At 40.1% G+C, this 27,282-nt stretch overlaps 1 protein-coding gene across 8 annotated transcripts in view; it reads right to left on the minus strand.

The window, feature by feature from the left end:
• The window catches only part of COL11A2 (collagen type XI alpha 2 chain), a 183,221-nt gene that overhangs the window by 20,803 nt on the left and 135,136 nt on the right, over positions 1-27,282 (minus strand). For all 8 annotated transcript variants that reach the window (XM_077484669.1, XM_077484664.1, XM_077484662.1 and 5 more), the window contains 19 exons: positions 24,576-24,620; positions 23,980-24,033; positions 22,548-22,592; positions 22,209-22,262; positions 18,965-19,018; positions 18,812-18,865; positions 18,541-18,648; positions 18,006-18,095; positions 15,834-15,887; positions 15,579-15,686; positions 13,361-13,468; positions 11,521-11,574; positions 7,908-7,961; positions 6,426-6,533; positions 3,453-3,506; positions 3,308-3,361; positions 2,570-2,623; positions 2,057-2,110; positions 1,816-1,923 (listed from right to left, as the gene is read on the minus strand). In XM_077484669.1, the coding sequence (XP_077340795.1) occupies positions 1,816-1,923; positions 2,057-2,110; positions 2,570-2,623; positions 3,308-3,361; positions 3,453-3,506; positions 6,426-6,533; positions 7,908-7,961; positions 11,521-11,574; positions 13,361-13,468; positions 15,579-15,686; positions 15,834-15,887; positions 18,006-18,095; positions 18,541-18,648; positions 18,812-18,865; positions 18,965-19,018; positions 22,209-22,262; positions 22,548-22,592; positions 23,980-24,033; positions 24,576-24,620 (1,314 nt within the window). The remainder of the gene's footprint in view (positions 1-1,815; positions 1,924-2,056; positions 2,111-2,569; positions 2,624-3,307; positions 3,362-3,452; positions 3,507-6,425; positions 6,534-7,907; positions 7,962-11,520; positions 11,575-13,360; positions 13,469-15,578; positions 15,687-15,833; positions 15,888-18,005; positions 18,096-18,540; positions 18,649-18,811; positions 18,866-18,964; positions 19,019-22,208; positions 22,263-22,547; positions 22,593-23,979; positions 24,034-24,575; positions 24,621-27,282) is intronic.

Genomic DNA, 27,282 nt, shown 5'->3' on the forward strand with positions numbered 1-27,282 from the left:
TTTTCCCTGTTTTACTGATCTGAGAACAACCCAAAATTTGGGATTTTCTTTTACTTTCATTTTTTATAATAACAGCAAAAAGGGACAAATAGGGAGGGTAAATCTCCTTAACAGGGACAGAGGTAGCAATAAAAACAGGTGTTCTAATCCATCTATATTCTGTCTTAAGATAAAAAAAGTTTTCTCTTTAGTTAAACTTGAATATCATACATACAGTAACTGTATAGAAAAAAATAGACAAGAGTCAATGAAACTTGCCAAATGTGTCTGCAGAAATAATCCAAACTACTTGGCCTAAGCTAAAATATCACTCTAACAAAGAGAAAAAAGAAAAAATAAAAAGTATTTGGACACCATTCTGCTCTGGGCACACCTGAATGTTGACACCCTTTTCTACAAGCTCCACCTCTTGGATCAAGTGATTATTTTAGTAAAGGCCTTTGGGTCGCACAGTGTTGTAGTGGTTAGCACTCTCACCTAGCAGAATAAAAGGGTCACTGGTTAAAATCCCAACCATGACACTACCTGCCTGGAGTTTGCATGTTCTCCCTGTGCCTGTGTGGGTTTCCTCCAGGTACTCTGGTTTCCTCCCACACTCCAAAGACATGCAGGTAGGTTAATTGGCTTCTGTCCAAAATGGACCTAGTATATGAATGGGGACCTTGGATTGTGGGCTCCTTGAGGGTAGGGACTGATGTAAGTGTGCAATGTACAGGGATAGGGACAATTGCAGACACTCACTCAGGAAGGACTGGTGTCTTTATTCAACCTTACTAACTATGTAACTATGTTAGTGTTGAAAATATTTTTATTGAAACATTTCAAGTGAAAACAATAAAACAGTAACCATCATGAGGCAAATGCAAGCAGGAACAGTAACAGGAGTACATTTACGGGGAGGCGGCTAATGACTATTGGCCACAGCCGGTCCCTGACGGGAAGCTTGGAGAGTAGGGAAGAAGGCCTGCTCTCCGATCCACGAGGCCACAGTAGTGAGAAATACTCATGGGTTACTACATGAGACAATATTTAATCAATAGCATAAAGAAGATAGGAAGAGAGAGAGAAGAGAAAAGGGAAGAGAGGAGCAAAATAAAGAGGAACAAAGTGGTAGAGGGGAAAGCTGAATAGCAAGAGGAGAGGAGAGGGGAGGTAAGAGGGGAGGGGAAGGGATATGGGTAAGGGGGGGTAGGGTAAGAGAGAGCCCACAGTGTCCCTATGCGTTCAAGATTTGGTTCATTAAGGTGTCAGAGGAAGAGAAGCGGAGCCAGAACTATGTAACTATGTTAGAATGCTCTATTACATGATGTATGGGGGTCTGATATTTATGCAGAAATACTTTTCAATTATAAACACCACTCAAGAGAATGGTCTCATGCTTCTTGAACTATGAAGAGACTTTTGGTTCCTCTAAACAGCCTCTGCACTCCCTTCACCTACAGTTCTCCAGCCAAAATTATCCAGAGATAGACAGACAAGGGAAAAAAAATAAGGGAAAGTTTTCACAGTTTGTAACGCTTGAGGTTTGGAGAACCTCCCTCTTATCATGCTACCCTGAGCTAAAATTATTTATCGTAAATACAGTCCTGATGGACTATCAGGTCAGCTATACAGGGATATGGAAACTTAGATTTAATTATTTTCTATATTGATCAGCTAAATCATATATTGCTGCATTTGTCTCAACCATGTAATAATAGTATAATGGTTAAACATTCATCCTACTGAACGGCCCGCTGTCGTCCATTGATTGTTTAAATTCTTTCAATTACTGAAGCTATTTCTAAGATGTGGAGGTGACTTCAATATACTAACTGGATTTCCTTTAGGTCCATCGTCACCAACAGGTCCTTTTCCACCTGGGGGTCCGGGGTCACCAGATTGGCCAGACTCTCCCTTTTCACCTCTGTCTCCACGTGGTCCCTACAGGACAGGAACCAAAAAAATATTTAAAAAAAGACATTAGTATAACATATAATTCATGACACCATGTGGTGCTAAGCAATGGATGATCACAATGACAAGGATGATGATAATACAATAGATAAAACCTCACCTTAGGTCCAGGTTCTCCTTGGATGCCAGGAACACCTGTTTCACCAGGTTCACCCTAAATTAAAAAACAGACGGTTACTGTATCCTATATTTATGTATCCTATGCATAAAGCAAAATTTCCTTTGATTAAATTCAGGTTATCATTGTCACTTTCTAATTAGCTACCCCATGCTACCTATCCTGAAGGTGTCAAAGTGACCCACCATGCTTGATATGGCTTCTGTAAAATTATATGATGCAAAAATCTACTAACATTTTTGCTACCATAGCTGACCACCGGTCAGGAAACACCTGGTTTTGGAATTTTCTGAAAAGCCATGTTTGGGAGACTTCTGTTTGAGGTCTAACTTATATGTGCTGGAAAAGGAAACTTGAGGATCACCTAGTGTTTCTTTTGCAAATGCACATGTGCCTGTTTGTTTATGTTTGCATTTCATAAATATAATGTAATATCCATATAATTATGCTAACAGTTCAATGGGAACCTCTGAAATGTGGAAATGTGGACCTTACCTTTTCTCCTTGAGGTCCCAAGTTTCCAATTCCACCAGGAGGACCTTGTGGACCCTGTAGAAGACAAGAGAACATTGTTATGATACAACATAATAAACAACAGAATAAAGAAAATTGAGGAAACCAAGAAGATGAACTGAACAATGTTTAATATTAAGCTCAGTAAACATTTCTTTACTGACATATAGCAAGATTTACCAACTATCAGTAATTTGGAAACAAACGTGAAACTCAATTTAAAGTAGCGGGATGATACTAAACGTCATATTAGGTTGGCGCATAAGCTGTATTCAGGATGCCATATTTATAAATTCTTGTTTTCTTTTTTTACATTCAGCCATAGACATCAGAGGATAGTCGGACATGCAAGCATGGCCTGACCATCCAAAGATGTTCCTTGGATAGCTGCAAGTATAAACTAGGAGTTGCTTGAGTGTTTACACATAGGGCTATGGAAAGTGCAGAGGAAAGCATATGCAGAGACCTCTGGTAATGGTCGATCATGGGGAAAAACAACATAGCTTAGACCAGGATTTCCAACATGTCTACTTGCTGTTCCCTCTTTCTCTAGAATGTTTGGTCAGTGAAATCTGCATGTGCCATTGTACATGAGATCATCAGCCAATCCAACCAACATTAAATTCGGTAATTATAGTTTTATGTCTATGGAGACCTGCAGAATATTTGGATCGTGAAGAGAAGGATCCGAAAACGAATTTGCAAGAAACAAACACTTACATCAGCTCCTGACGGGCCAGCAGGTCCACGTGGTCCAGGTGGTCCAGGGGGGCCCTAAGTTGGGAAAGAAGAAATTATTTAAGAATTTTGTCTGCACATGAAAAAGCAGAATAAATGATATTGCATAGTAGATGTATACACTCACCATTGGTCCAACATCTCCAGTCTCTCCCTTCTCTCCAGATGGTCCTGGTAATCCCTGCAATACAGGGGAATATGTTTATCAAATATATATAATACAACATATGTAACTGTATAAATTAGTTGTGTGGCATAAACCTTTTCCATGTGTTAATTTTGATGCATTATGAAGCTATTGTTGACATTTGAATAAACACTATGGTATTTTAAAGTGAAAATATCTGTTAATTAATATGTATTCATTTTTTATTATATTTATTCTACAGCAAACTTGTCAGCATGTTTAAAAGCAGTAATTTTTAAAAAAATATGTGCTAAATGTAAAAAAATAAAAATGGGTGTCTCATAAAAATGTATTGTACCTGCATGCTATGCTTTCTATCGAAAAAGCACATCAGTGTGTATATGCTTGAAGGCCCCACTCTGCTAGCCAAATGATATACACATTTTACTTTTATTGTTGTTACCAAAGTTATAATACAAATATTAACCAGACTGATAACAACAACATCCACAAATCCACCACTAAACCTAAAATGACAATGTTGTCACACAACACCACTATGATTGTGGGGCACTCACATCTTCATGAGTCATAAGGGTGAGACACATCAACGTAGTCGACTCAGAGGTCTGACCCCCTTCCTTTGATGCTGCACTCTTCTGTGTGTATATGCGGACCACCAATGGGACTGGCCCACTACATAGATGCCCAGGGGACCCACTATAATGGGAAACATGCTGGGAGTTTGCTTAGGGTGGTAGATGGATCTGTAGCTCTGGCTCATAGCTGTGACCAAGCCCCAGTGTGTGAGGCGAAACATGTCAGAGGGCGTGGCTGGAGCAGCCCTGGCTGAGGCCACACTCATTCACATATCCATGCACTGGGTCGGTGAGCGGTGTTCCTTCCTTTCTCTGTCTGGCTCATAGCTGTTCATGTATTTGAGCCTTGTTAACCATATGTCATGGACATTCAGATGGCTATCATCTATCCATAGGCATTGATACTGCATATTTGGCTCCTAAATGAGAAGGTGTCTAAATATATACAGTATACATATTCATAAAGATGTGTGGCCATTGCAGTCACCAAGATATACAGTATTTTTATATGGTTGGCTTTGGTGCATAGTCTCTGCAAAATACACCCTTCCTAAGACTTTTTGAGAACTCCTATCCCTACAAATGTATATAGTCATCAAGGCTAGGTCTTATGACCTTATAGGAATACAAATAATTTAAGACAGCTGGATGAATTGACCACTTTGAATTATCTAGATTATTAGGGAACAAACATTTTAACAGCTAGATAGTCATAGAGATGTGAGTTAGAATGATCCTTATTGACGGTAAAGTTGTTTGATAATATTGTCATTTGAAGTTTAGTGTTGAATTTGTAGGTGTTATCAATTTGGTGAATTTTTGTATTATAACTTTAGTAACAACAATAAAATTAAACCTTTATATGGCATTTATTAAACCCATAAGTAATCATCTATGTATCTATGCCCTTTTGGTATATATTTCGTATATGCTTTTGGGGATACAGGCCAACATCCTTTAATTTGGATGAGCCTGTCACACCTAATTAAGACCCCTTTCAAACTGAAGGCATTTTCAGGCACTAAAGGGCTAAAAATAGCACCTGTAAAGCACCTGAAAAACACCTCCCCTGCAGCCCCAGTGCGAGAGCCCAAGTGCTTTCACACTGGAGCGTTATGCTTTCAGGACATTAGAAAAAGTACTGCAAGCTGCATCTTTGGAGCAGTGGAGGAGCGGTATATACATCGCTCCTCCACTGGCCCTGCCCATTGAAATGAATGGGAACCGCTGCTGAAGTGCCTCAGCAGCGGCACTTTTTGTACACATTTAACCCTTTCTTTGGCCACTAGCTGGGGACAAAAGCTCCCCACTAGCGGCTGAAAAGTGCCGGTAAAACTAGCAGCACTTTAACACTAACGTGGAGCGGTACCAGTGTGAAAGGGATCTAAAGGTGGATTCCTATATTGTTTTCTTTCTTTTATTGTCATAACCCTCTCAGTTAGCACTCTTAAGTGGGTTGGAGGCAACTGGCTCAATCAACTATTTGGTTTGGGAGAACACAGGCAATGGCTTACCTACTTTTTAAAGATACAATATTTTGATATGTGTCTTGTTAACAATTATAAAGAGATATCATTTTCCTAATTATACAATATAGAAGGCACTGCATTCTGTTTGTTAAAACATAACTAATTGAGGTTTAACAGTCTATATCAGTGGTCTCCAAACTGTGATCCTGGGGGGCCAGATGTGGCCCTTTGCTTGCCTTTTTCTGACCCTTTGGGGCACCATTCTATCCACTTACTCCAACGACAGGGTATTATTCCTTCCACTGATACCAATTAAAGGGCACTATTCCTCCCATTGACAGGAATGATGGGGTGCTATTCTTCCCACTGACACCAATAATAGGGCACTATTTCTTTCACCGATACCAAAGATGGGGCACTATTCCTTCCACTGATACCAATGATTGGCTACTATTCCTCCCACTGACACCAATGATGGGCCACGATTTCTTTCACTGATACCAATCAGTGACAGAAAAAATGGAGCACTATTCCCCCATTATACCAAAGATGAGACATTTTTTACTGGCCACAGTCTGGCCTTCCTAAGGTCTGAAGGACAGCAAACTGGCCCTTTGTTTTGCAGGTTTGGAGACCCTTGATCTATATCAACAATTTGCCTGCTGCTTGTCAAGATATATTAAATGTGTCTCTCAGCATTTCGGTCACTTTTAAGGTAATGCAAACAGTTGTATATGCTGAAGCAAAATCAATATACTAATAAGTAACAAAAAAAGAGGTAATAAAAGGAAGAAGTTTTTTTTTTTCTGTATCGTATTTCTTTTGGTCCTGAAACATTTTTGCAGTAGAGTCCTGCCATATCCTAGTTTACTGAATTTATACACAAGGAGCCTTTATTATCTCACCTGCAGCCCAATAGGTCCAGGAGATCCAGGGAATCCACGGGTACCTTCGTCTCCTTTTGCTCCAAATATTCCCTGCTGCCCACGGGGACCAGGCTCTCCATCAACACCCTGATTTAAAAATATAAAAATAAATTATTATATATGTTTTTAACCCAGTGAAAAGCTTTCTCTAATGTATAATTCCTAAATTACCTTTAGAAAAACATTTTAGTGTAAATGACTGAACGTAGTTTCCACATATCCTAAAAATAAATCGACTTTTCTTTTTAGAGTATATAAAAGGTAATTAGTTACCATATACAAATAATGAAAACTATCTACAACTTTTTATTTGAGGGAAGGTTGAAGTTACAGTTACATATTCTGCCATTTTGGAATGGCTGAAGCTGGTTCTTGCATGGTTATTTAGCTCATATAATAGGAATGCACTTGGAAAGCTAAAAAATAAATGTTGGAAAGAAAAAAATATGTTCTTTCAAGATCAAAAATGTGTTTTTTGAAAATAGAAAATGTAACTAAACAGTCTTTTTCCAGCATAAACGACCATCTAGGCAAGAAATGAACATGTTGCCCTTGCTATTAGAAGCCTTTCACACAAATAGTGAAATGTTAAGTTCTACTTTGAATTATAGAAGAACATCTAACATCTAGAAAAAGGATGGCCTTAGGTGGGATCATGTATTACAAATTTTAAGGGCAAGAAAGAACGTCATAGCTATGGACATAGAGCTTGTAAAATGAAATTCAGAACATAAACCAAGGCAAGGAAGGACCTTACAACTAGTGATGTGCCACTGGAGGCTCTGACTAAGCAAAATGGCAGATATGGGTTAATTATTTACTTGTTTTCTTATCAATATTAGAAATGTATTGTATGGCTCCTTGGGGCAGCTAATGATCAAATTTGTGCCAGAATCATGCATGTTGCCCACCACTAATTCTATCACGGGAAGAAAATACCAGTGTTTCTTTTCTTTTAAAAAAAAAAATCACAGCTAGGAACATCTTCAATGTACAGTAAGACATGAGGTCTTGACAGCAAGACATGCGGCTTGGGAAAATATATCTACTGGAGGTGGGATCCACAGTTAAGAATACCATAATTCCAGTGGGACCCTAACCATACATATGGCCATGGTTCTGTGTCCTAATATGAGAAAATAACAATATCAGAAACCCAAAAAAAGTTTTCATGGGGAAGGTCAAAAAATCTCATGTCTAGAGCTAGAAGTTCACAGCTCACAACTGTTCCTAATTGTGTATCCAGTCTGGTTCCCTCTGTATTCAGTGCATTTATATTTCCAGGAAATAGGTCCCTTTAACCATAATTATTGCCTTTCCCTGATATACATTAGTTTACTATACATTGTGATTGTGTCGCTAGCAATCTGTAAATTTAAAAAGGGTGCTCACAAATTGAGAAAATGTGTAGCTTACTTAAATTAATACATATCATAATATAAAGAGCCTAATCTTACTTACCGGAGTACCTGGCTGTCCCACAGGGCCAATAGGACCAGGTGGACCCGGAGGACCCTGAGTAACAACAGAAAAGGCAAAATATAAAATATCATATTGAAAAATACAGTTAATACAAGTGTAAAAAGAGAAACTGGCATTGCCATATGTACGTCTCATGTTCCATCATAATTAAACTTTCAGTGGCCTCCATTCAAGATCCAGGGCCATCTCTATTTCCTCTATAATTTGCCCCTTTTATAGATTTAATGTACAGAGCCTTTGTTGGGCTTTTATTTCCCCTTCTCTGGCCATTGTCACTGGGGCTGAAATTGACGCGGAATCCAGAATGATACAGCTGCCACTGGAGGTGAGGGGAAATCATCCAATAATGACATCTAGCTAAAATGAGAAGTGTCCAAGGAAATTTCCTCTCTCTTTGGAGAGATTTCCCCTCATTTCCTCTTGTTTTTTCAAGATGACAGGAAGTGAAGAGAATCTCCCTAATGGGATACAAACACCAATAACCATTCCCTACTCCTACCCCTTAAAAAATTATACACCATAAACAGAAGCTGTGACACTATAGCTAGCCATGGACAGGAAAGTCCTTACTAACTACAATAGACAATCCTACATCTGTGTGTCCTATTGCAACATTCCTGGAACCTGCTGTGATCTTCTCCATTACTCAGCCAACAAGTGAATGTGGCACACCTGTGAAGATGGCTTCATTCCCTTTTCTCCACAGAAAAAGGTAGCAATTAGGCTGGACTCACACCTATGCATTTTTAGTGCTTTTTGCATTTTGCAGATTTGCACTACAGAATATGTTCCATAGGAAACCATGCTAAATGGACTGTAGTGCAAATCTGCAAAATGCAAAAAGCACTAAAAATGCATAGGAGTAAATCCAGCCTTAGCAAGCATTCACGCAAAGATTGTTCCCACAAGTCTGAAAGTCTCTGTGTTTTAACAATCAAAGTTTCCAGCATTCAGAAGTGCTTGTTGTTGCTAAAGGTTGATCCTAAAATGTCCAATCCCTGACTGAACACAGCAAGCAATGGTCAAATCTAATGTATGACTTGACAGCATCTATTGACTGTTAGGTTGGTATTGTTGTCTGTGTCCCCAGATGTAAGTTCTGCCCTCATTTCCTCATTTTTCCTCATGTGTCACTAGGACAGGAAGTGAGAGGAAATATTGTTTGAAATTCTTTATTTATAATATACCAAGCACAACAACACAGCAGCTAGAATTACATGTAAACCTTCAGTCTGATGACAGCACAGTGCAAGTATTTCTTTATAAACCCTGTGACACATATAAATAGCACAAGGAAATATTAGAAACCTTGATTAGGCTATTATATAATTTTGGATGAATAAACTGCAATTTGCAGTTGACTTAGGAGCCTGGGGTTAAGTGAAGAGAAATGAGAGAGGAAGTTGGGAAAACGGTTAGAGGAGAAAGAAAAGAGGGGGGGAGGGGGAATAAAGGTAAAAGTTAACTAGCAAGTGGTAGTCACAGTTTGTAGGTTAGCATCCCATGCTTACTAAGTTGGTAGCCCCTAGCATTACAGATGTGTTGATTCTTCCTACTGAGGAGGTAAGTGCTTCTGTGGCATTATATCTTTGAAAAGCAATGGCTTATGGAGTTGTTTCTATAAGGCTGAGATGCAAGCCCTAGTCAAGTATGGAAGAGAGAATGAATTGCCTCCATAAACCTGGCTCTGACCTTATATGGAGGGAGAAATGGAAGAGTTGTCTCCAAAAAGCTAAAATGCAGGCCCTGGTCATGTATGAACTGAGTGAATGGTTAATTCTCTGCATGGTTATTATGCTGGGGTGAAGGCCCTGGAAATGTATGGATGAAGGATGGGTTGTTTCCATCATTCTGTGATGAGGGCCTTTGTTATGTATGGAGGAAGGTTTGTTTAGGTTGTCTTCATAGGGCTAGAATACAGGCATTGGCTATGCATAGAGGAACAGATATGATATTTTGGTAGGCCAGGATGCAACACCTGGTCATGTATGCAGTAAGACATGGGTTATTTCTTTAAGGCTGGGCTATTTATTGAGGAAGACATAAGTTGATTCTGTTAGGCCAGGCGCAGGCCCTGGCCATGTATGAATTGAGAGAAGGGTTAATTCCCTGTATGGTTACTATGTACCAAGGGAGGGTTGTGTGGGTTGTTTTATAAGGTTGGGATGCGGGATGCAGGATGCTATGTTTAGAGGGAGACATTGGCTTTCAATCATGACCGGATACAGGCCCTAGCCACATATGGAGGAGGGATGGATTTTTTTCCCCATAAACAACACCCCAAGCTTTGCTCCTGGAGAGAGACATGGGTTGCTTCTGTAAGTTTTGAATGCGGGTCCTGGTCATGTATGTACAGAGGGGTGGATTGTTTCTGTAAGACCAGGATGTAGGCCTTTGTTATGTATAGTGGGAGGAATGGGTTATCTCTTAAGGCTGGTATGTAGGTCCTGGTCTCATACAGTAGGGGAACTATCTTTACCTATTTTTAATAGCACTTATGGACAATGAGTTGAAATTAAGTAAGTAATGTGCCAGATTTTCTTTTTTTTTTGAAAATTATTTTTATTAATTTGCAAGTAAAACAATAAAACAACCTACAGCCTATTGGGCATACCCAGGCTGATTATTACAGAACCCCCCCTGAGTCAAACAATCAGGGAACAATGTGCCAGATTTTCAGTGACAGAGAAATTCACATTTTCCATTCTATCCAAATACACAAAAAAAGTTTTGTCTAGGTTAAAAAATATATGATCAGTGTACGTTAATTGTAACCAGTAGCTATTTCCATAGCTGCATTTTTTTTCTGTGGCTATTATGTTTAATTATTGCAAATTTATCAAGTAGTCAGTTAAGATGCACTTTCTAACGTTTCCATCCTAACAGATCATGGACCAATATACAACCTGTTTTTCAGCCATACGACCTTTAAGTCCACCAATGATTGATGAAATCAATTATATAGGTATTTTAAGCTACATTCGTTGGGAATAATAGAATCATCAGCAACTGCTCTTCAGTTCTGAGGAAGGAAATTAGTGCTGATGACTGTAAACCATGAAGATACACCTCAGATGCATCTGTCAATGGGATCCTGGAGATATGGTGTGTACGAGGAGTCTTCTTTCAGCACAGAGACCCCTGGAACTGGAGTTAATTGAGTATGATGCATTCCGGACTTACTTTAAGGTTTAGATTTGGAGGTTGGGTTTACACGATAAGGGACAGGTTAACTGTTAGGAGGAGAGGAATTAAGCTAAGGGTTCAGGTTGGGAAGGGTTAAGAGCAGAGGAGCTTTAGAATAGCACAAGGTAATTATGAATGTTGAGACATTTGAGGCAATACTGATGTTTCACTTCTTAGCATCAAGAAGGCGTGGTAAAAATGACAATACTGGACCTCTAGTACTAAAGTTTAATGTACCAATAAATACATAAATCTCAATAATAGCTGCTACTACTATGTATCTAACACATTTATGTAGCATTGTCCTGTGGCCATAAAAAAAAAAAAAAAAAAAATAGAGTACATGTAGACCAAAAGAAGTTTTCGTATTTAGAATTCATAGCTGAAAATAAGAAGGACTACTCACATGCTCTCCCTTGTTACCCTTGCCTCCTTTCTGACCGTGCTCTCCAACTTCACCCTTGAAAACACAAAATTTCACATTAGATGAATAATACAGGAATACTATATGCACATGATATCATGGTAAACAAACACATACTGCACAACTAATGTTTAAGCTGAAACATGGCAAACTACAAGGAAAGTGAGTAATTTGAAATTTGAAAATTTTAATTTGGAACTCTTTATAAAAAACTTAACAGATGAGTGTATCCTTGGTTGGGTTTACTCTCCTGTCATGGGTTCGGTGGTGAAAATGGTGGACTGAGAGAGTTCCTATTCTTCTTTTTTTCCATTTTCCTCACCCCCCCTTCCTCTAAACAAACCCCCCTCCTTTTTTTTCTTCTTTTCTCCTCCCCTCCTTTTTTCTTTTACCCCCCGTACTGCCTCTCACATTTTTTGTATTTTGCGTGCCTTTCAGGGTGACCCGTAATTGCACTTACCAATCACACTTAAAGAAGAAGTACAGCCAAAGCTCTTTAGGCTGTATTTCTCCTGTGGCCTCCACTCCTATGACTCCTTTTTTGAAGTCGGTTGTCGGCTGACGTCACAAAGCCGGTTTAGGCTCGGACAAAAACGCAACACTGGGGTCAGGATCCGCCCACATGCTTGGCCTGGCACTCAGCTCCTCCTCTCATTGAGCCACTGAGAGCTTGAGCTGGCCGTCCCCACCCCTTCCACAGCCTAGTGCTCCAGTGAGTAAGGGGGGGTGGGACAGAGCAGAGATCTGGTGACTGACAGTCACCAGCTCTCTGCTCATGGAGCTGTAAGAACCAAGTGATCAGGGGTGTTCGGCACTCAGTTCTCAGTGCTAGAGCCGGCGGGGGACAGATGCAGCATCGGATCGATGCTGCATCCACCTAGGTAAGTATAAGTCTGCAAAAACCAGACCCCATACTTCTCTTTTATCCATTACATGAACGAGGCTCCCTGCTCCTTGGGCTATATTAATGTACAGACGGAAAAACAGAAAAGAGAGGTTGCACCAGTCTTGTGCATTATCCTTTGATATGCATTTTGAAGGTTAGCCTTCGAAAACCCGCCAGCCAGTAATGGCCGGTACGTCCTCTCCCTAGAATTTGGAGACTGCTATCAGTACACGGACTGTCACAAGCCAAAGACTGTTACAAGTGTGATTTTCTCTCTACCTTTGTGAGTAGTTCTTACCTATGTTTTCTTCTTAATAAATGTATCAAAGGATAATGCACAAGGCTGGTGCGCCCTCTCTTTTCTGTTTTTTCATCTGATAGTTAGGATACCCCTATCCTGGAGGGCAGCAAGGCCGAAAGCTATTGTCCACCCCGAATTTTGGACTGTCTGGCTAACACATTTGTGCGCAAGAACATTTGTTTTGCTGTATTGTATATTAATGTACAATTCTAATATGAAATGCCATACACTAAACTTCCTCTTTAGTTTTTTGGAAAATTGTCATTCCTTTGTTTAATTGTTAAAAATTGAATTATGACTGTTGCACTTTATATAGTGCTTGAAAATGTCATCTGTTTCTCACCTCTCTTACCTAATAAAGTTTATTATGTAAAATATAAATAAAAAAATGATGAGTGTATAACTATTACGTTGCTCCTATTTTTTTTAACCCATTCATTGACAGGCACTACAAAATATTGATTTAAGACACTGTCCTAATTTCCTAGGCTAGGCATATTAGTACCAAGTGAAAATGAATAACTGAAGAAAGATGTACACTGTGAACACTAGACAAACAAATAAAATGTTACTTGAAATTAGAGGGTGCAGGTTTTTATTGGACTGAACACGGAATACTCATACATGAACCGTACCTTGTCACCATCTTCTCCAGAGATTCCAGGAGGCCCAGCTGCTCCAGGGAGACCCACAGGCCCTTGCAAACCATCTCTACCAGCAGGCCCAATTGGTCCTTTCTCTCCCTGGAAGACCAAAGAAACAATGTTGTATACAAAGCCTAAAATCAATTCATGAATGTGTATAGTACGGGGTTCCAATGGTCAAGACAAATATTTAAAACACCATTAGTCTAGGTCAGTGGTCTCTAAACTCCGGCCTGCATGCTGGATGTGGCCATTTGCATACCTTTATCCGGCCCTTAAGGCACTATTCCTCCCATTGACACCAGCAATGGGGTACTATTCCTTCCACTGACACCAATGATGGCAATTATTCTTCCCACTAATACCAATGATGGGGCACTAATCCTCCAACTAATACCAATGATGGGGCACTATTACTCACACTGGTACCAGCGTTAGGGCACTATTCCTCCCAGTAATACCAGCGGTAGGGCACTATACCTCCCACTGACCCCAACAATGAAGATTATTCTTTACACTAATACCAATATCTCCTACTGCCCACAGGCGTTATGCAATTATTTTACCCCCCACTGACCACCAAATCTGAGGCATTTTCTACTACCACTGGCCCAAATCTGGCCATCCTAAAGTCTGAAGGACAGTAAACTGGCCCTTTGCTTAGAAAGTTTGGAGAACCCTGGTCTAGGTTGACGCTTTCTAAACAGTGAAGCGCTGAAAATGTAATTTTAATGTTCAAAGCAAACTCCCCCATCCATTAATGTCTCCATGATTTATTTTGCTGATAATTCACTTTGAAAAACAACCCCTAGCATTTCTGGCCGTGACCATCTTGAGTCAGGGTAGATGATTCATGTAGCATTTACTCCCTGGAATCCATCCGCCCTTAGCTCAGGCATGCAGGCTGGAGGGTGTGCAGGCTGGAAATCCCCTTGCCTAGGCATGGAAACCAGGTAGTAACTGAAGAAATGTAAAAAAAAAAAAAGTTTAAAACAAGTAAATATGAAATACTTTCCTATCTATTTACTAATGCTAGCAGAATAAGGATTATAAATAAATAATGTTGATTGAGAGAGTGAAGTTTCCCTTTAATCCTATATCTCATCTGTAGTTTTCTTTTCCCACTAAACAAATTCTATCTTTTTTTTATTATTATTATTATTATATTATTATTATTATTCCCTGTGATCACCTTTTTCAAGTCAGCCCTAGACTAGATAGTATTAGGAAGTGTCTGCATAACGTGACTGCAGACCAATCTTTTGTGCCCACAGTTTAATACATAGATGTGCATGACATAGGTATACAGTATATGTTTTCACCTGATCCCAGAGCAACTTCTGGCATTCAACTATCCCAGGAGTCTCTAAACTGGGGCTCACGGCCAGATGTGGCCCTTCTCTTGCCTTTATCTGGCCCTTGAGGCACTTTTCCTCCCACTGACACCAGTGAAGGCACACTATTCCTCCCAATGACACCAATGATGGGGCACATTTCCTCCCACTGACACCAATGATGGGGCACATTTCCTCCCACTGACACCAATGATGGGGAACTAAATTATTCCACTGACACCAATTATGGCGCACTATTCCTCCCAATGACACCTAGTTGTGGGACACTATTCTTCCCAATGACACCAATGATGGGGCAATTTTCCTCCCACTGACACCAATGATGGGGAACTAATTATCCCACTGACACCAATTATAGGGCACTATTCCTCCTACTGACACCAATGATGGGGCACTATTCCTCCTACTGACACCAATGATGGGGCACTATTCCTCCAAATGACACAAATGATGTCTTTTTTTTTTACTCCAGGTCTATGGCATTGTTTACTCCCACCGATGCCAGGGTATTTTCTACTCCTACTAGCCCCCAGAAGCAGCCTCCCTAAAGTTTGAAGGGCAGTAAACTGGCCCTTTGTTTTGAAAGTTTGGAGACCCCTGAACTATCCTGTCAATCAAAAGACCTATTTAAGCAATAATTTCCTCCTCTCCCCACCAGGATCAATCATCCAGGTAGATGTCTGCAAGCTCTGAAGAGGGCTAGAGACAAATGCTTTCTGCCAATCTATCCAAAATCTGACCTATGAGCATATTTAACATGTGTCAGTTATAGTGCTTGGGATGGTCACGGTATAATGTGTGTCTTATCCGGGAAACATTTTTAGGCTTTCATTCAAACCCAGATTTATACATACTGGAACACCCTTTTCTCCGGCAGCACCTGATGGTCCCTGAGGGCCTGGTCGTCCAGGAGGCCCAATTGGTCCACCTTGGCCTGGTCCACCTCTTTCTCCGGGAGATCCCTGCAAGATAAGGTCCACTCCATGTTACGTCATATGAACATTGACTAAACTATACTTTGTAGCATTGACACTATATAACACTACAATAACAATTAGTCCATGTATACATGGATTCAGAAAAAAAAAATGCTAAAAAATAATACTTACTGCAGGGCCAGATGGACCTGCTGGACCTTCGTTACCCTTCAGACCTGGACCACCCTAAATTGAAAACAAAGACAACAAATAATAAGAAGAGCTGTAATGCTGAATAAAAGGGGGATAAAGAGAAGATACATAGATTAGACTTCTAGATGTTATAAATGTCAGTTGCATGCATGATGTGTGTACAGTGGCTTAGTGGGTAGTACTTCAGCCTTGCAGCGCTGGGGTCTTTTGTGCATTCATGGGTTTCCTCCAGGTTCATTCCACACTGGTAGGTTAACTGGCTTTTCTCTAAACTGGCTCTTGTATGTGCATGTGTGTATGCATGCATGTGGGACAGTAACCTTAGATTGTAAGCTTCTTTACGGCAGTTAGATCATCCAAAGTAAGATAAGGGAGAAATGCTCATCGCAAAAGCCAATTTCTAGTACATTAAGAATGATGCACAAACAACGAGCCTGGTGCTACAGAGTACCAATGTGTTTCACTCCTCACAGGCACATAGTCATAGGGTGAGGAACTGATATGAACGTGCTGCATAAATGCTGCATAAATACCTAAAATAAATATCTAAGTATCTTTTAAAGTTGAAACTAAAGGGGTTCTAACGGCTTAACGTTTTTTTTTACCTTAATGCATTCTCTGCATTAAAGGGGTTGTAAAGACAGATTTATTTTTTATCTTAATGCATTCTATGCATTAAGATAAAAAGCCTTCTGTGTGCAGCAGCCCCCCTAACACATACCTGAGGTCCCTCTCTATCCAGCGATGTTGACGAGTGTCTCAGCCATCCGAGAATCTCCTTCCCGATTGGCTCAGACACAGAGGTGGCACCATTGGCTCCCGATGCTGTCAATCAAAATCAGCTAGCCAATCAGGGAAGAGATGGGGCTGTGTCGGGGCTTCATGTCTGAACGGACACAGGGAGCTGTGACTCGGCTCAGGTGCCCCCACATAGCAAGCTGCTTGCTGTGAGGGCACTGAACAGGAGGGAGGGGCCAGGATCACAGAAGAGGGACCCGAGAAGAGGAGGATCCAGGCTGCTCTGTGCAAATCCACTGCAACCGAGCAGGTAAGTATAACATGCTTATTATTTTTATAGGAAAATAACACGAGCCTGTACAATCACTTTAAGGTAAAAACCTTCTATGCCACAGGATCCTTCCCAGCCCCCTTTATACTTTCCTGAACGTGATCTCAATCCAGCACTGTGCCTTAGAATAGTGTCTCTTTCCTCTCTCTCCCTTCTCACAGGACAGACTGATAGAAATTGGATCCATTGGCTCCTGCTGATGTCAATCAAATCCTGTGACAAGGCAGCGAGGGCAGGGCCAAGCCACGCTGTCTGTGTCTATATATGCAGGCAGGGCGGCTCGGGATCAAGCCCACAAGAGTGCCCCATAGAATGTGGCTTCCTATTGGGGCACAAGAACTCTGGCGGGAGACCCCAGAAGAGGAGAATCAAGGCTGCTCTGTGCAAAACCGCTGCACAGAGCAGGCAAATATAACATGTTTATTATTAAAAAAAGAAAAAGTTTTATAATCACTTGAATCCCAGCTTAACACACAATTAAAATTAACAATTAACTGTCTTACCTACCAAATGGTTTATAATTCTGTTAAGTTATTCTTGTGTTCCAGAATCCCCTGCCAGGCAGGTCTTGGACCTCCACTGCAGCAAGGCAGTACAGCTTGGTCCAAGACACACCCCCATCCTGCTGACTGGACAATGCAAAAGCAGCAGTGCACTGACGAGTCACACCTTTTCACTTTGTCTGTTCCTCCTGTCAGCAAACTGCCAGTGTTAGACTGACAGCACTATGCATTTTGGCACAGCGTTACTGGCTCCAAATGCTATTTATTCTACAGGTACTGTATTTATGTGCATTTAATTATTTTTACATTTATTTATAAGTGCATCAATATGCCTGCCTAGAATTTGGCAATAGTAACATTATTATATAGCAAAACTATGTGCTTTTTAATCATACATTAGAAAAAAAATGTCTGCACAATCTAACCCCCTTCTTTTTGACGCTACCTAACTTCTAAATCTGTATTTATTAAAAGTCTTTAACATGCCATTTGTGTTATACTGTGTAACTAAAGTGATTACATAATATACAATCATTATTATGAAGGTTATTTGAGAATTTGTAGTGCTGCATTACTCACTGGTGTACCAGGCAGGCCTCTTTCTCCGGGGAAACCTCTTAAACCAGCGGGTCCATCTTTACCAGGAACACCAAGGGTTCCAGGGTCTCCCTGTTTAAAGTAAGAGAAAACTTAGTGGGGAAATAGGATAAGACAAGATAAGACTACAAGAAAATCCAGACTAAACATTATGGCAGAGAAACAAAGGATGGCTAACAAAGGCATAATTATGACAATGAAAGTCGTAAACTAAAACTATATTAATGACACCCAAATGGGTTTTTGACTTCTACTGCAGTGTAGCACTACCAAACATCAAAATATCAATCAGCCAGCAAAACAAGACTAAACCTTCACTCTAGTTTACAGAAAGTTTTCAATTTTAGAGCCTGGGTTCTGGCGGCTAAATTTTTTTCCTTGCTACAAAAAAAAATAAAGGTCTCATAGAAATCGTCTCCAAACTGTGAACTGTACTGATTTGAAACTAAGTCCCCTGTGGCCTTTAGTAGGTCATATATTGTTTCGAGAAAATAAAATTTACTAAAAAGCTGCTTACCTTGGTACCTTCTTTCCCAGATGGGCCTGCCAATCCCTGCTCTCCTGGTGGTCCAGGTGGGCCAGGATGTCCTCTCTCTCCCATAGGACCAGATTCTCCTGCAGTACCCTAATTCAGAATAAATATGTCCTCTATATCAATATTAATATTATAACAATCAAAGAACAATTTTGACAGATCATGCAACTATACGTAACAATATATATGGAGGGCTATGGCTATAGACAATGATTTCTACAAGGAAAAAATAATAATCTCTGCTGGTTCTTACCTGTGGTCCCACAACACCTGGAGGTCCAGTGGTTCCAATTTTACCTTGGAAACCCTGCAAAATAAAATAAGTCACACAATATTATCCAATTACATTAGGCTAGCATCTTTACTAGCTTAACAAAGTTAATCTCTTATACTAAGTTCAACTTACCACTTCTCCTCTCTGTCCAGGATGTCCAGGGATTCCATCTTTACCAGGAGGACCCTGCCAAAGAAGAAAGGATAATTGGCTTTGTAGCATTTCTATTTAGTGAATTTTCCTTTTAGGGTCATATACTTTGAAAGGAAAAAGGAAATTATAAACCTGCATACGTTATGCAGTCCCCTGACATCAGCGTCACTGTTATCTCTGTTTTAAATTATACCCCTGCACTGCTCTTTAATGGTCCTGCCAGTAGAACCACTGGGTTTCCACTTCCTGCCTTAAGGAGATGGCACTCAGACTGTTCTGTCCACTGCATTGTCACTCTTACAGCTGCTGTGCCTGCAAGTACAGCAAGAACAGCGCTATGCATTGCCGCATAGTGTGGCTGCAAACAGCAGCTTTGTGACCACTGTGGACAAGATTCCTATCCAAATTGCACAACATTATAACACAAAGCCATGTGTGTGCTCTTGTCTTTGAAAAATGTCTGCATATTTCCTGCTTGTTTGTATCTTTATCCCAGTGTTTTGCCTTTGTTTTAGAGGATGCCAAATACCCTGAATGCCCTTGACTGCGGGGCTTTTGTAACGGAATTTTCGCTCTTCTTTAACGGGTCACTGGAGTCAACATTCCACAATCCCCATGGGTTGCTCTTTTGAATGAACCAGGGGAGAAGGTATCTCAATCCAATCAATGGTTGTTTTTTTTTATTTTCCAGCAGCTAAACTAACTATTGCTTCTTCATAGAAGAAGGCCTCAGTTCCTGTCTCTCAAGTACGGCAAAAAAGTTCATGGATTATGTCCCATGAGAAACTTGCTCGTATTATTGAGGACTCAAATAAACGCTTTGAAAAAGTTTGGGGACCATTGGCATGTTATATACACATTGACCTTTAAGCTTGTTGGGTGTGAAGTAGACTGGCTCTACGGTACCTGGGATCCTTTAACCCTCCCTTTCCCCTCTTTTTTCTCTTCATTCTCTCTACTCTTTCTTTTTCTACTTTTAACTGTGTTGCTGACTGCTTTATAACCTAGCAATGCAGATAAAGCCCCCTGGCAATGATGGGGACCTAATTGGATCCTAGTGATCCTATGTACGACCCACTTGGAACGCCTTGTTTTTGAGTTATTTTGACATACCGTTACATTGTTCTAATGGAGTTATTTTGAATTATCGCCTGGCTAGGTTTGTACGGTGATCTCCTTTGTTCTAGATAGCTTTGTATAAAATTCCAATAAAAGTATTGAAAGTCAAAAAAGTCTGCATATTTTTACAGTGGCAGGACTGCCATCATCAAATAGATATAATTTTGCTGCTTTATTAGATAATATTTTGTAAACGGTACAATCATCAGTTGCACCGGCCATAACAATTGGAAGATCGTAGGACATGCAGACATAATCTTACCACCAACAGCAATTTTTACTAACAGTCATGTTTGGATACCTGTGATATGCATCTTTATGTCCCTTCTATCAGTGTATCTTGTGGGAAAAAACACTGATCATCTAAAAACAGACCATTTTTTTCTCTTTCTCGGCTGAGGGTTTCTGCTGATAATCTCGCACACAGTATTGATGGGTACCTTATGTTGATGGCCTGTTTATAACTTGCAGGTGGCAACACAGAACACTAACAAATGTAGTTCCAAAAAACTATGGTGATATATTGGTAAAAAATGCAATTACACTAAATTTAGCTGGACATTGGCACTTCAGATGCTCATCTAAAGCCAATCTGTCAAGACTGGGAAAAAAAAATCTGCCATTGCTGGCTTGTTTATGAATGTATAAGCTCCAGCTCTGTAAACCCTATTTTTGGTTTACAATTTAGTGAGTATCTAGATTGGAACAAATGAAGTTGGAACAAATATACAGGAAGAAAATTCTAACTTTTCTGGGTAGTGACTCGATAGGAAATGAAGCAAGGATGAGGGTTCATGCACCTTTAGGGGCCCATTCACCCCAGTTGTGGGACTGTGTTGGGTGGTTATTCCAGCACACTCTTACCACAAAACAAGGCAAAATGCCTTGTATACCATACACTTAGTTCACATCACCACGTTGCGGTGGTGTGTGGGTGGTGTGTACTGAAAAAGTATGAGAGGCTGTACTTTTTTCCAGCAGAGTGCAGTGCAAGGCAATCCAGTGTGATGTTTTAATAAAGTGTGCTAATTAAAAAAAAAGGCAAACAGTGTCATGCCCTGTAATCGGCACATTGACGTTTTTTCTGCTGCATCACACCACACACCACCCATTGAGTTGTAACGCATGTGAATAGACCCCTAAAACAAGTCCACAGTAACACCTTCTATACTTTATTCATGATTGGTTCATTTGTAGTTTGCATTTATGGCAGTGAACAAAGCAAATTCATTTAAAAAATGGGCAACCAAGCAGGTGTACTTTTAGTAGACATTTATAGTTTACTTTCTGTTCATAGTCTACACATTGGGAAGGCATTAGACGGACACCACAAATGACCCTTGTGACAGTTAAAGTGGAAGTAAACCCACTGATTTATTGGTTTCAACAACAGTTACATTCCAGGCATGTTGGGTAACTGTCACATTTGCCTGTACTGTCAACCAAACTGTCAAACCCTCAAATGGCTGGTGTCATAACTGATCACATGTTCAGTGCCATGGCAGTTGCAGATTAAACAGAGACAAATATGGCAGCTTCCTTTGCTGAAAAGGATAGGAGGGTTTAGATCCACTTTAAAGCACATGTCCTAAAATAAATGTCCCACCTTTCTCTACAGCTGATGGTCCCTCTTTCATTTTTTTACACTGTCCCAGAGTTGTTTTCCCAGTCCCAAAGTAGTTGTCCCAGAGTTGTTTTCTACAGAGTTATCCACAGAGGTGGCTGGGGAGATAAGCCACAAAGGGAATATACTTATGCAGAGCGAGGTCCTTGGTGGGCATAGCTTGTATGCATTACAACCAACTCTTACACCTGGTTTGCTCCCTCTCTAGAACTGCTGAGGGGCTGATGAAGAAACCGGTCACCCTGTCAATACACAGTAGACAGTATTGACTGGTCCCTACCACTGGATAAAGCAACATTTTTAATGTGCTGTATTACACAGGGACAGCTATCAATGGGATTGAGTATCTTTGCCAGGTATTCTGAAATAATAATAATCAAGTCCAATGTTATTGTGTCTGGAGTGCAGCTTTAAACCAAGAAAGCTGAAACTATACCACTAAAGCAACAAAAACACCAAAGACAATATCGATTTACTTACGGGAGGTCCTTTTGGTCCTGGGAACCCATTAGAACCTTGTGGTCCAGGAAGACCCTATCAAGAGTTAAAAAGAAAATGTCAATATCAAAAGCCAGAAACTTAAATATATAATCACTTAAATGTTATGTACATAACAAAGGAATAATCGTTGACCTAGAAAGGGTGGTAATTTAAAGAACGAAAGATAATGAAGAGTAAGCAATAGACAAGCAAGGGAGATGGACATTAAAAGCAAAGCTGAAGGTAGAATAATCTGTGTGTAATTATGTCAAATTTGTTAAAGAATGGACAGGATTAAGATACGGGTCTTGCCTGAGGGAACCTTCAAAATGGACTTACTCTCTCTCCGGGTGGCCCTGATGGACCATCACCACCAGATGTACCCTGAAAGAGCAGACAAGACATTATTAAAATTAGCTCTACAAAGATTGTTTAGATGCTATGAGAATTAAATTCTAAGCATTTCTCATACTAATAATTATTTAATTTACAGACTGTACATCTGTGAGATTAAAAAATACATCATTCATACAAACACACAAACAGAATGTTCACATTCCCTTTAAATTGTAATGGGCCAAATTAAACCAAAAAACTCCTTACGCTATACATAAATGCTCAATAATACCTACTGACTGTAGAAATAGCTTAGTCTGTAGTCATCATTATGGGAGAATTAAACTTTAGAAAATAGAAAATTCTTGTCTGTTTGTATGGTGAGCCAAACAGTGCAAGAAATTTGAAAGCCTATGTGCCGCCATCAGAAATGTTATAATGTCCTTGTTACAAAAAACTTTCTCTGGCTGACTGATTTTACAACTTGAAGTAGACCAAATATAACAGGAGGCTGCACCTAGTCAACGTAACTAAATTCAACTGGACTTGAATATTGAAGACATTTTGCTACTCATTCAAGCATTATGCATTAGAACAAGTTGAACAGGCAGCCTTGTCTTGTCTCTAAGTGGGACTATATTGTCCATGGGATTTAAGGAATCCTAACAGGTATGCTACAAGGGGCTATGGTGACAAATGAAAGAGAAATTGTCAGGAGCGTGTAATGCTCCATGCCGTTCAATGGCAGCTTCTGGTCTTATTCCAGCATCCCAGTTTTGGCTGAGTTGCATTCTCCCTGTCTGGCTGTCCACCTGCCGAGTGATTGGTGTAGACACAGCCTCTGGGTGGTGTTCAAATATGTTCTAAATCAGCCAAGCCCACAGTGTCATGTTTGTGATAGTATTTGCAACACATGCTTCAATCTCTCTGTTTTCTTTCCTTGTTCCCATGCCTTGACCTTCATCTTCGTCTGAGCACTGCCCCACCAGCTAGTTTGGATTCCCTTGCTGACAACCTCAGATTGGACCATGGATGTGACCCTGACTACTCTTAGAACACTGCCTGCCCTGAACCCAGAATGTCACTGTACCACTCTACCTGTCTGCCAACCGCAAGTACCTATTCGCTCTGCTTAGTTTGTGCCTGCCCCATCATGGTAGCCAGGCACTATAACATTGTGTATAAGACCTGGGGGCAACTGAGCACCAGTAGGCCTGCTTGCCTTATGAGAAAGGGGGCTGCTTTAGTAAAGAAAACAGAGCCAGCTATGGTGCCTGACCACTAACGCTGGAGGTAGGCGTGACAGAAATACTATATATGATACGATTATCTATATATATTATATATGTGTAGAAACATCATAGCACATTAACCACCCAGACACACAATAAGTAGCATGTAGCATTATTAATGTTAGAACATTGTAAAGAACAACCTTTGGTCCTGATTTTCCTGTGGCTCCTCTTGGTCCTCTCTGTCCCCTGGGTCCCTGAGAAAAACAAAATAAATAAGAGTTACATTTTATTTATGTCACCAAGTGTACATGAAGCCTTAGATTGGTCCCAAAGCCTCCTGAGACAGATGCATCTCAGGAGGTTGAAGGATGGAAGTGGCCCAAAAGTCTGCAATTCTCACCAGGTAAGAATTGCGGAAGTGGGAGCAGGTACCTGTCAGAAAAAGGCTCACCCCCCAAAAAAAATCAAAACTACCAAATATGTTAGAGGAGGGGAGGCGGATTAGTGGTACTTTTACTTTTAAATGAAGGCCTGCTTTCAGTTATAGGGCAAATACACATCATTTATAAGTAGGATGGCAAAATTATAATAATTTAAGACTGAATATTTATATTCTTACATAGAGTTAATATGGGCTGGTTCTCTTTAAAGTAAACTACACCCAGGGGAAAAAAAAAGACACCTATATAATTCCAATGTTTTTCTTTAGTACAGAACTAATAGTAACAGTTTGATCCTTTGAGAAAACCTGATAATTATTAAAAAACCTTTAGTAGATAAGGATAATGTTACTTACTGAAGGGCCCCTCTCTCCTCTTGGACCTGATTTTCCAGACAAACCCTATGAGAAAAAGGAATCAGAAACGCACTCATCAAATGATGCAACGTAGCAGTAATCACTGTGACCATTACAGATAGTTGCAATACTACTGCAATCTAACACTACACAGAAACACATGACAAACACTACACTACAATGTAAAATAATACTATACATTATATGTATATAAGGTATATAAATAAAGTCATGCCTAAATTTACTTTATCAAAACCACTTAAAGTGAACCTGTCATTAAATTATGCAACCTAGCAGTAACCAGTGTGTTCATCACAAATAGTTGCAACACTATTGCAATCCAAATATACACAGACACACACTACAATGTAAAATTATATATATATATATATATATATATATATATATATATATATATATATATATATAGTCATTTCTGAATTTACTCTATCAAAGTAGATTAATGTGAACCTGTCATCAAATGATGTCATGGCTCAGTAGTAATCAGTGGGATGATCTTTACTAATATGTTGCAACACTGCTGCAATCCAACACTGCACAGCAACACATGACAAACAATGCAACGTAAAATATCACTGCTATATATATTCAACTCTCACAAAGTAGATTGAAGTGAACCTGTCTAACATAGATTAAAATGTGGCCATTATAGAAAATCTGTTGCCTGTTATGCTTTTCTTTTAGGTAATTTTTTTTTGTGCGAGTGTGTTGTTTTTGTTTTGTTTTTGTTTTTAGGCTATTTGCAGGCATGAGGTGACAATCCAGTATTTTTTTTTACCCATATCCATATCGGGCAGTGACGTATGGTTGCCACCTCATCCCTTTAAACCCGAACACATATTATTACACAGGTTCTGTGGCTGATTAAGGTGGTAATTAAACTCACTTGGTGCCTTATCTGCATTTAATTAGCCTCAGAACCTGTGTAATTCATATGTGTTCGGGTTTAAAGGGATGAGGTGGCCACTCTACAGTAATGTTATGTTCATGGTGATTTGGCTGCTGTAAGGTGGCATATCTAATAGCCAGGTTAGAAGTCCTGCCCTATTTTATTACTATCCACCCATGAGAAAAGTGGCCAGCATCATCTGCCAGTAGCAAAATTCTTCTACCTCTGTTCACATGAGCAGGAATGTTCCTTCAATAAAATCATTAGTAACCATGGACCTATAGGCTAATTCCATGACCTAAGAGTGATTGGATTATTCATGCATGTCTAAAGATTCTCAAATGGGCAACCTTATTCACTCCTCTTTCTCAGTGCAAGTTAATGGACCAAGTCTGACTCAGTGCGGGGGTGATTTACTAAAAGAGTGGGGCATGTTCACTTTACAGAGGATTTTTCACATTGAAAAGGAATATTCATCTTGTTAAGTGAATGTGGGACATTGGAAAGAAAACCCAATCATGTGCTAGGAACAATAAAACTATTTTTTTTCTTGTGTTATAAATAGGGGATAAATATTCCCTAAATAAGGGATTTAATTTTCTATATATGTAATAAGCCAATATACAGGTGTCTGAAATTGTAAATGTTGCAGCAAAAATACCCCAAAACTACAATAATAACTGGGCCGCACAGTGGCTAAGTGGTTAGCACTTCTGCCTGGCAGCACTGAAGTCATTGGTTTGAATCCCAACCACGACACTACCAGCCTGGAGTTTGCATGTTCTCCCTGTGCCTGCATGTGTTTCCTCCAGGAACTCCAGTTTTCTCCCTCATTCCAAAGACATGCTTGTAGGGTAATTGCCTCCTGTCTAAATTGGCCCTAGTATGTGTATGAATGAATGTGAGTTAGGCCCCTTTCACACGGGACGGATCAGTAATGATCCGCCCCGTGATGATCCGCTCGCTCAGCGGGGATCGCTCCGTTGTCCCTGCTGAGACGGCAGCGGACAGGGCGGTCTCTGCACACTGTGCAGGGACCGCCCTGTCAGCTCTCCGCTCTCCTCTGTTCATCCAATCCGATTTTCTCCGTCTGCAGAATCGGACAATAGCGGAGGCGGACGATAGCAGGTGTCTGCGGATGTTCATCCGCAGACACCCGCTATCCCATATGGATGCATGTATGTCCGTATTTCATCCGCAAATGGATGGATGAAATATGGACATAATGTCCGCATGTGTGAAAGGGGCCTTAGGGTCCTTAGATTGTAAGCTCCTTGGGGGCAGGGACTGATGTAAATGTACATTATATATGTAAAAATCTGTGTAAATTGTGGGCGCTACATAGACAAAAATAAATAAAAGAGTCTTCACCAAACAGTCACGGTAGACCCCTATTCAAACTTCAAAGAGTCTCTGAGAATAGGCAGCTTGCATCACAGACAAGGATGTTGTCTGTAAAATAGTAGAGATGAACAAAGCACCTTTTCAAGAATGCCTCAGTTATAAAAAAAAACTAAGTTTTTAAAAAGTATTCACAAGAGAATAAATTGCATCTAGAATCCACAACCCGGTCAATCAAGGCACCATCAGCTAAAGTGCTTAAAGCATAACTCTTATATACAAATACAGGTGCATCCACACTGTTCAAGAAATCATTGCTGTTCTGGTACATAGTCTTCTTTCCAGTGAGAAATCCAGCATTCTTAATTGCATGAAAGGCCCTCTATCTTTCACATATACTGTACTGACGGGGGGCTGATGTGTCCTTTTTTCTCACAGCCACCAGTTTTGCACATT

The sequence above is a fragment of the Lithobates pipiens genome, unplaced genomic scaffold (assembly GCF_037356315.1).
Source record: "Lithobates pipiens isolate NorthernLeopardFrog02 unplaced genomic scaffold, aLitPip1_a1.2 Scaffold_1, whole genome shotgun sequence".
Taxonomy (NCBI): Eukaryota; Metazoa; Chordata; class Amphibia; order Anura; family Ranidae; genus Lithobates; species Lithobates pipiens.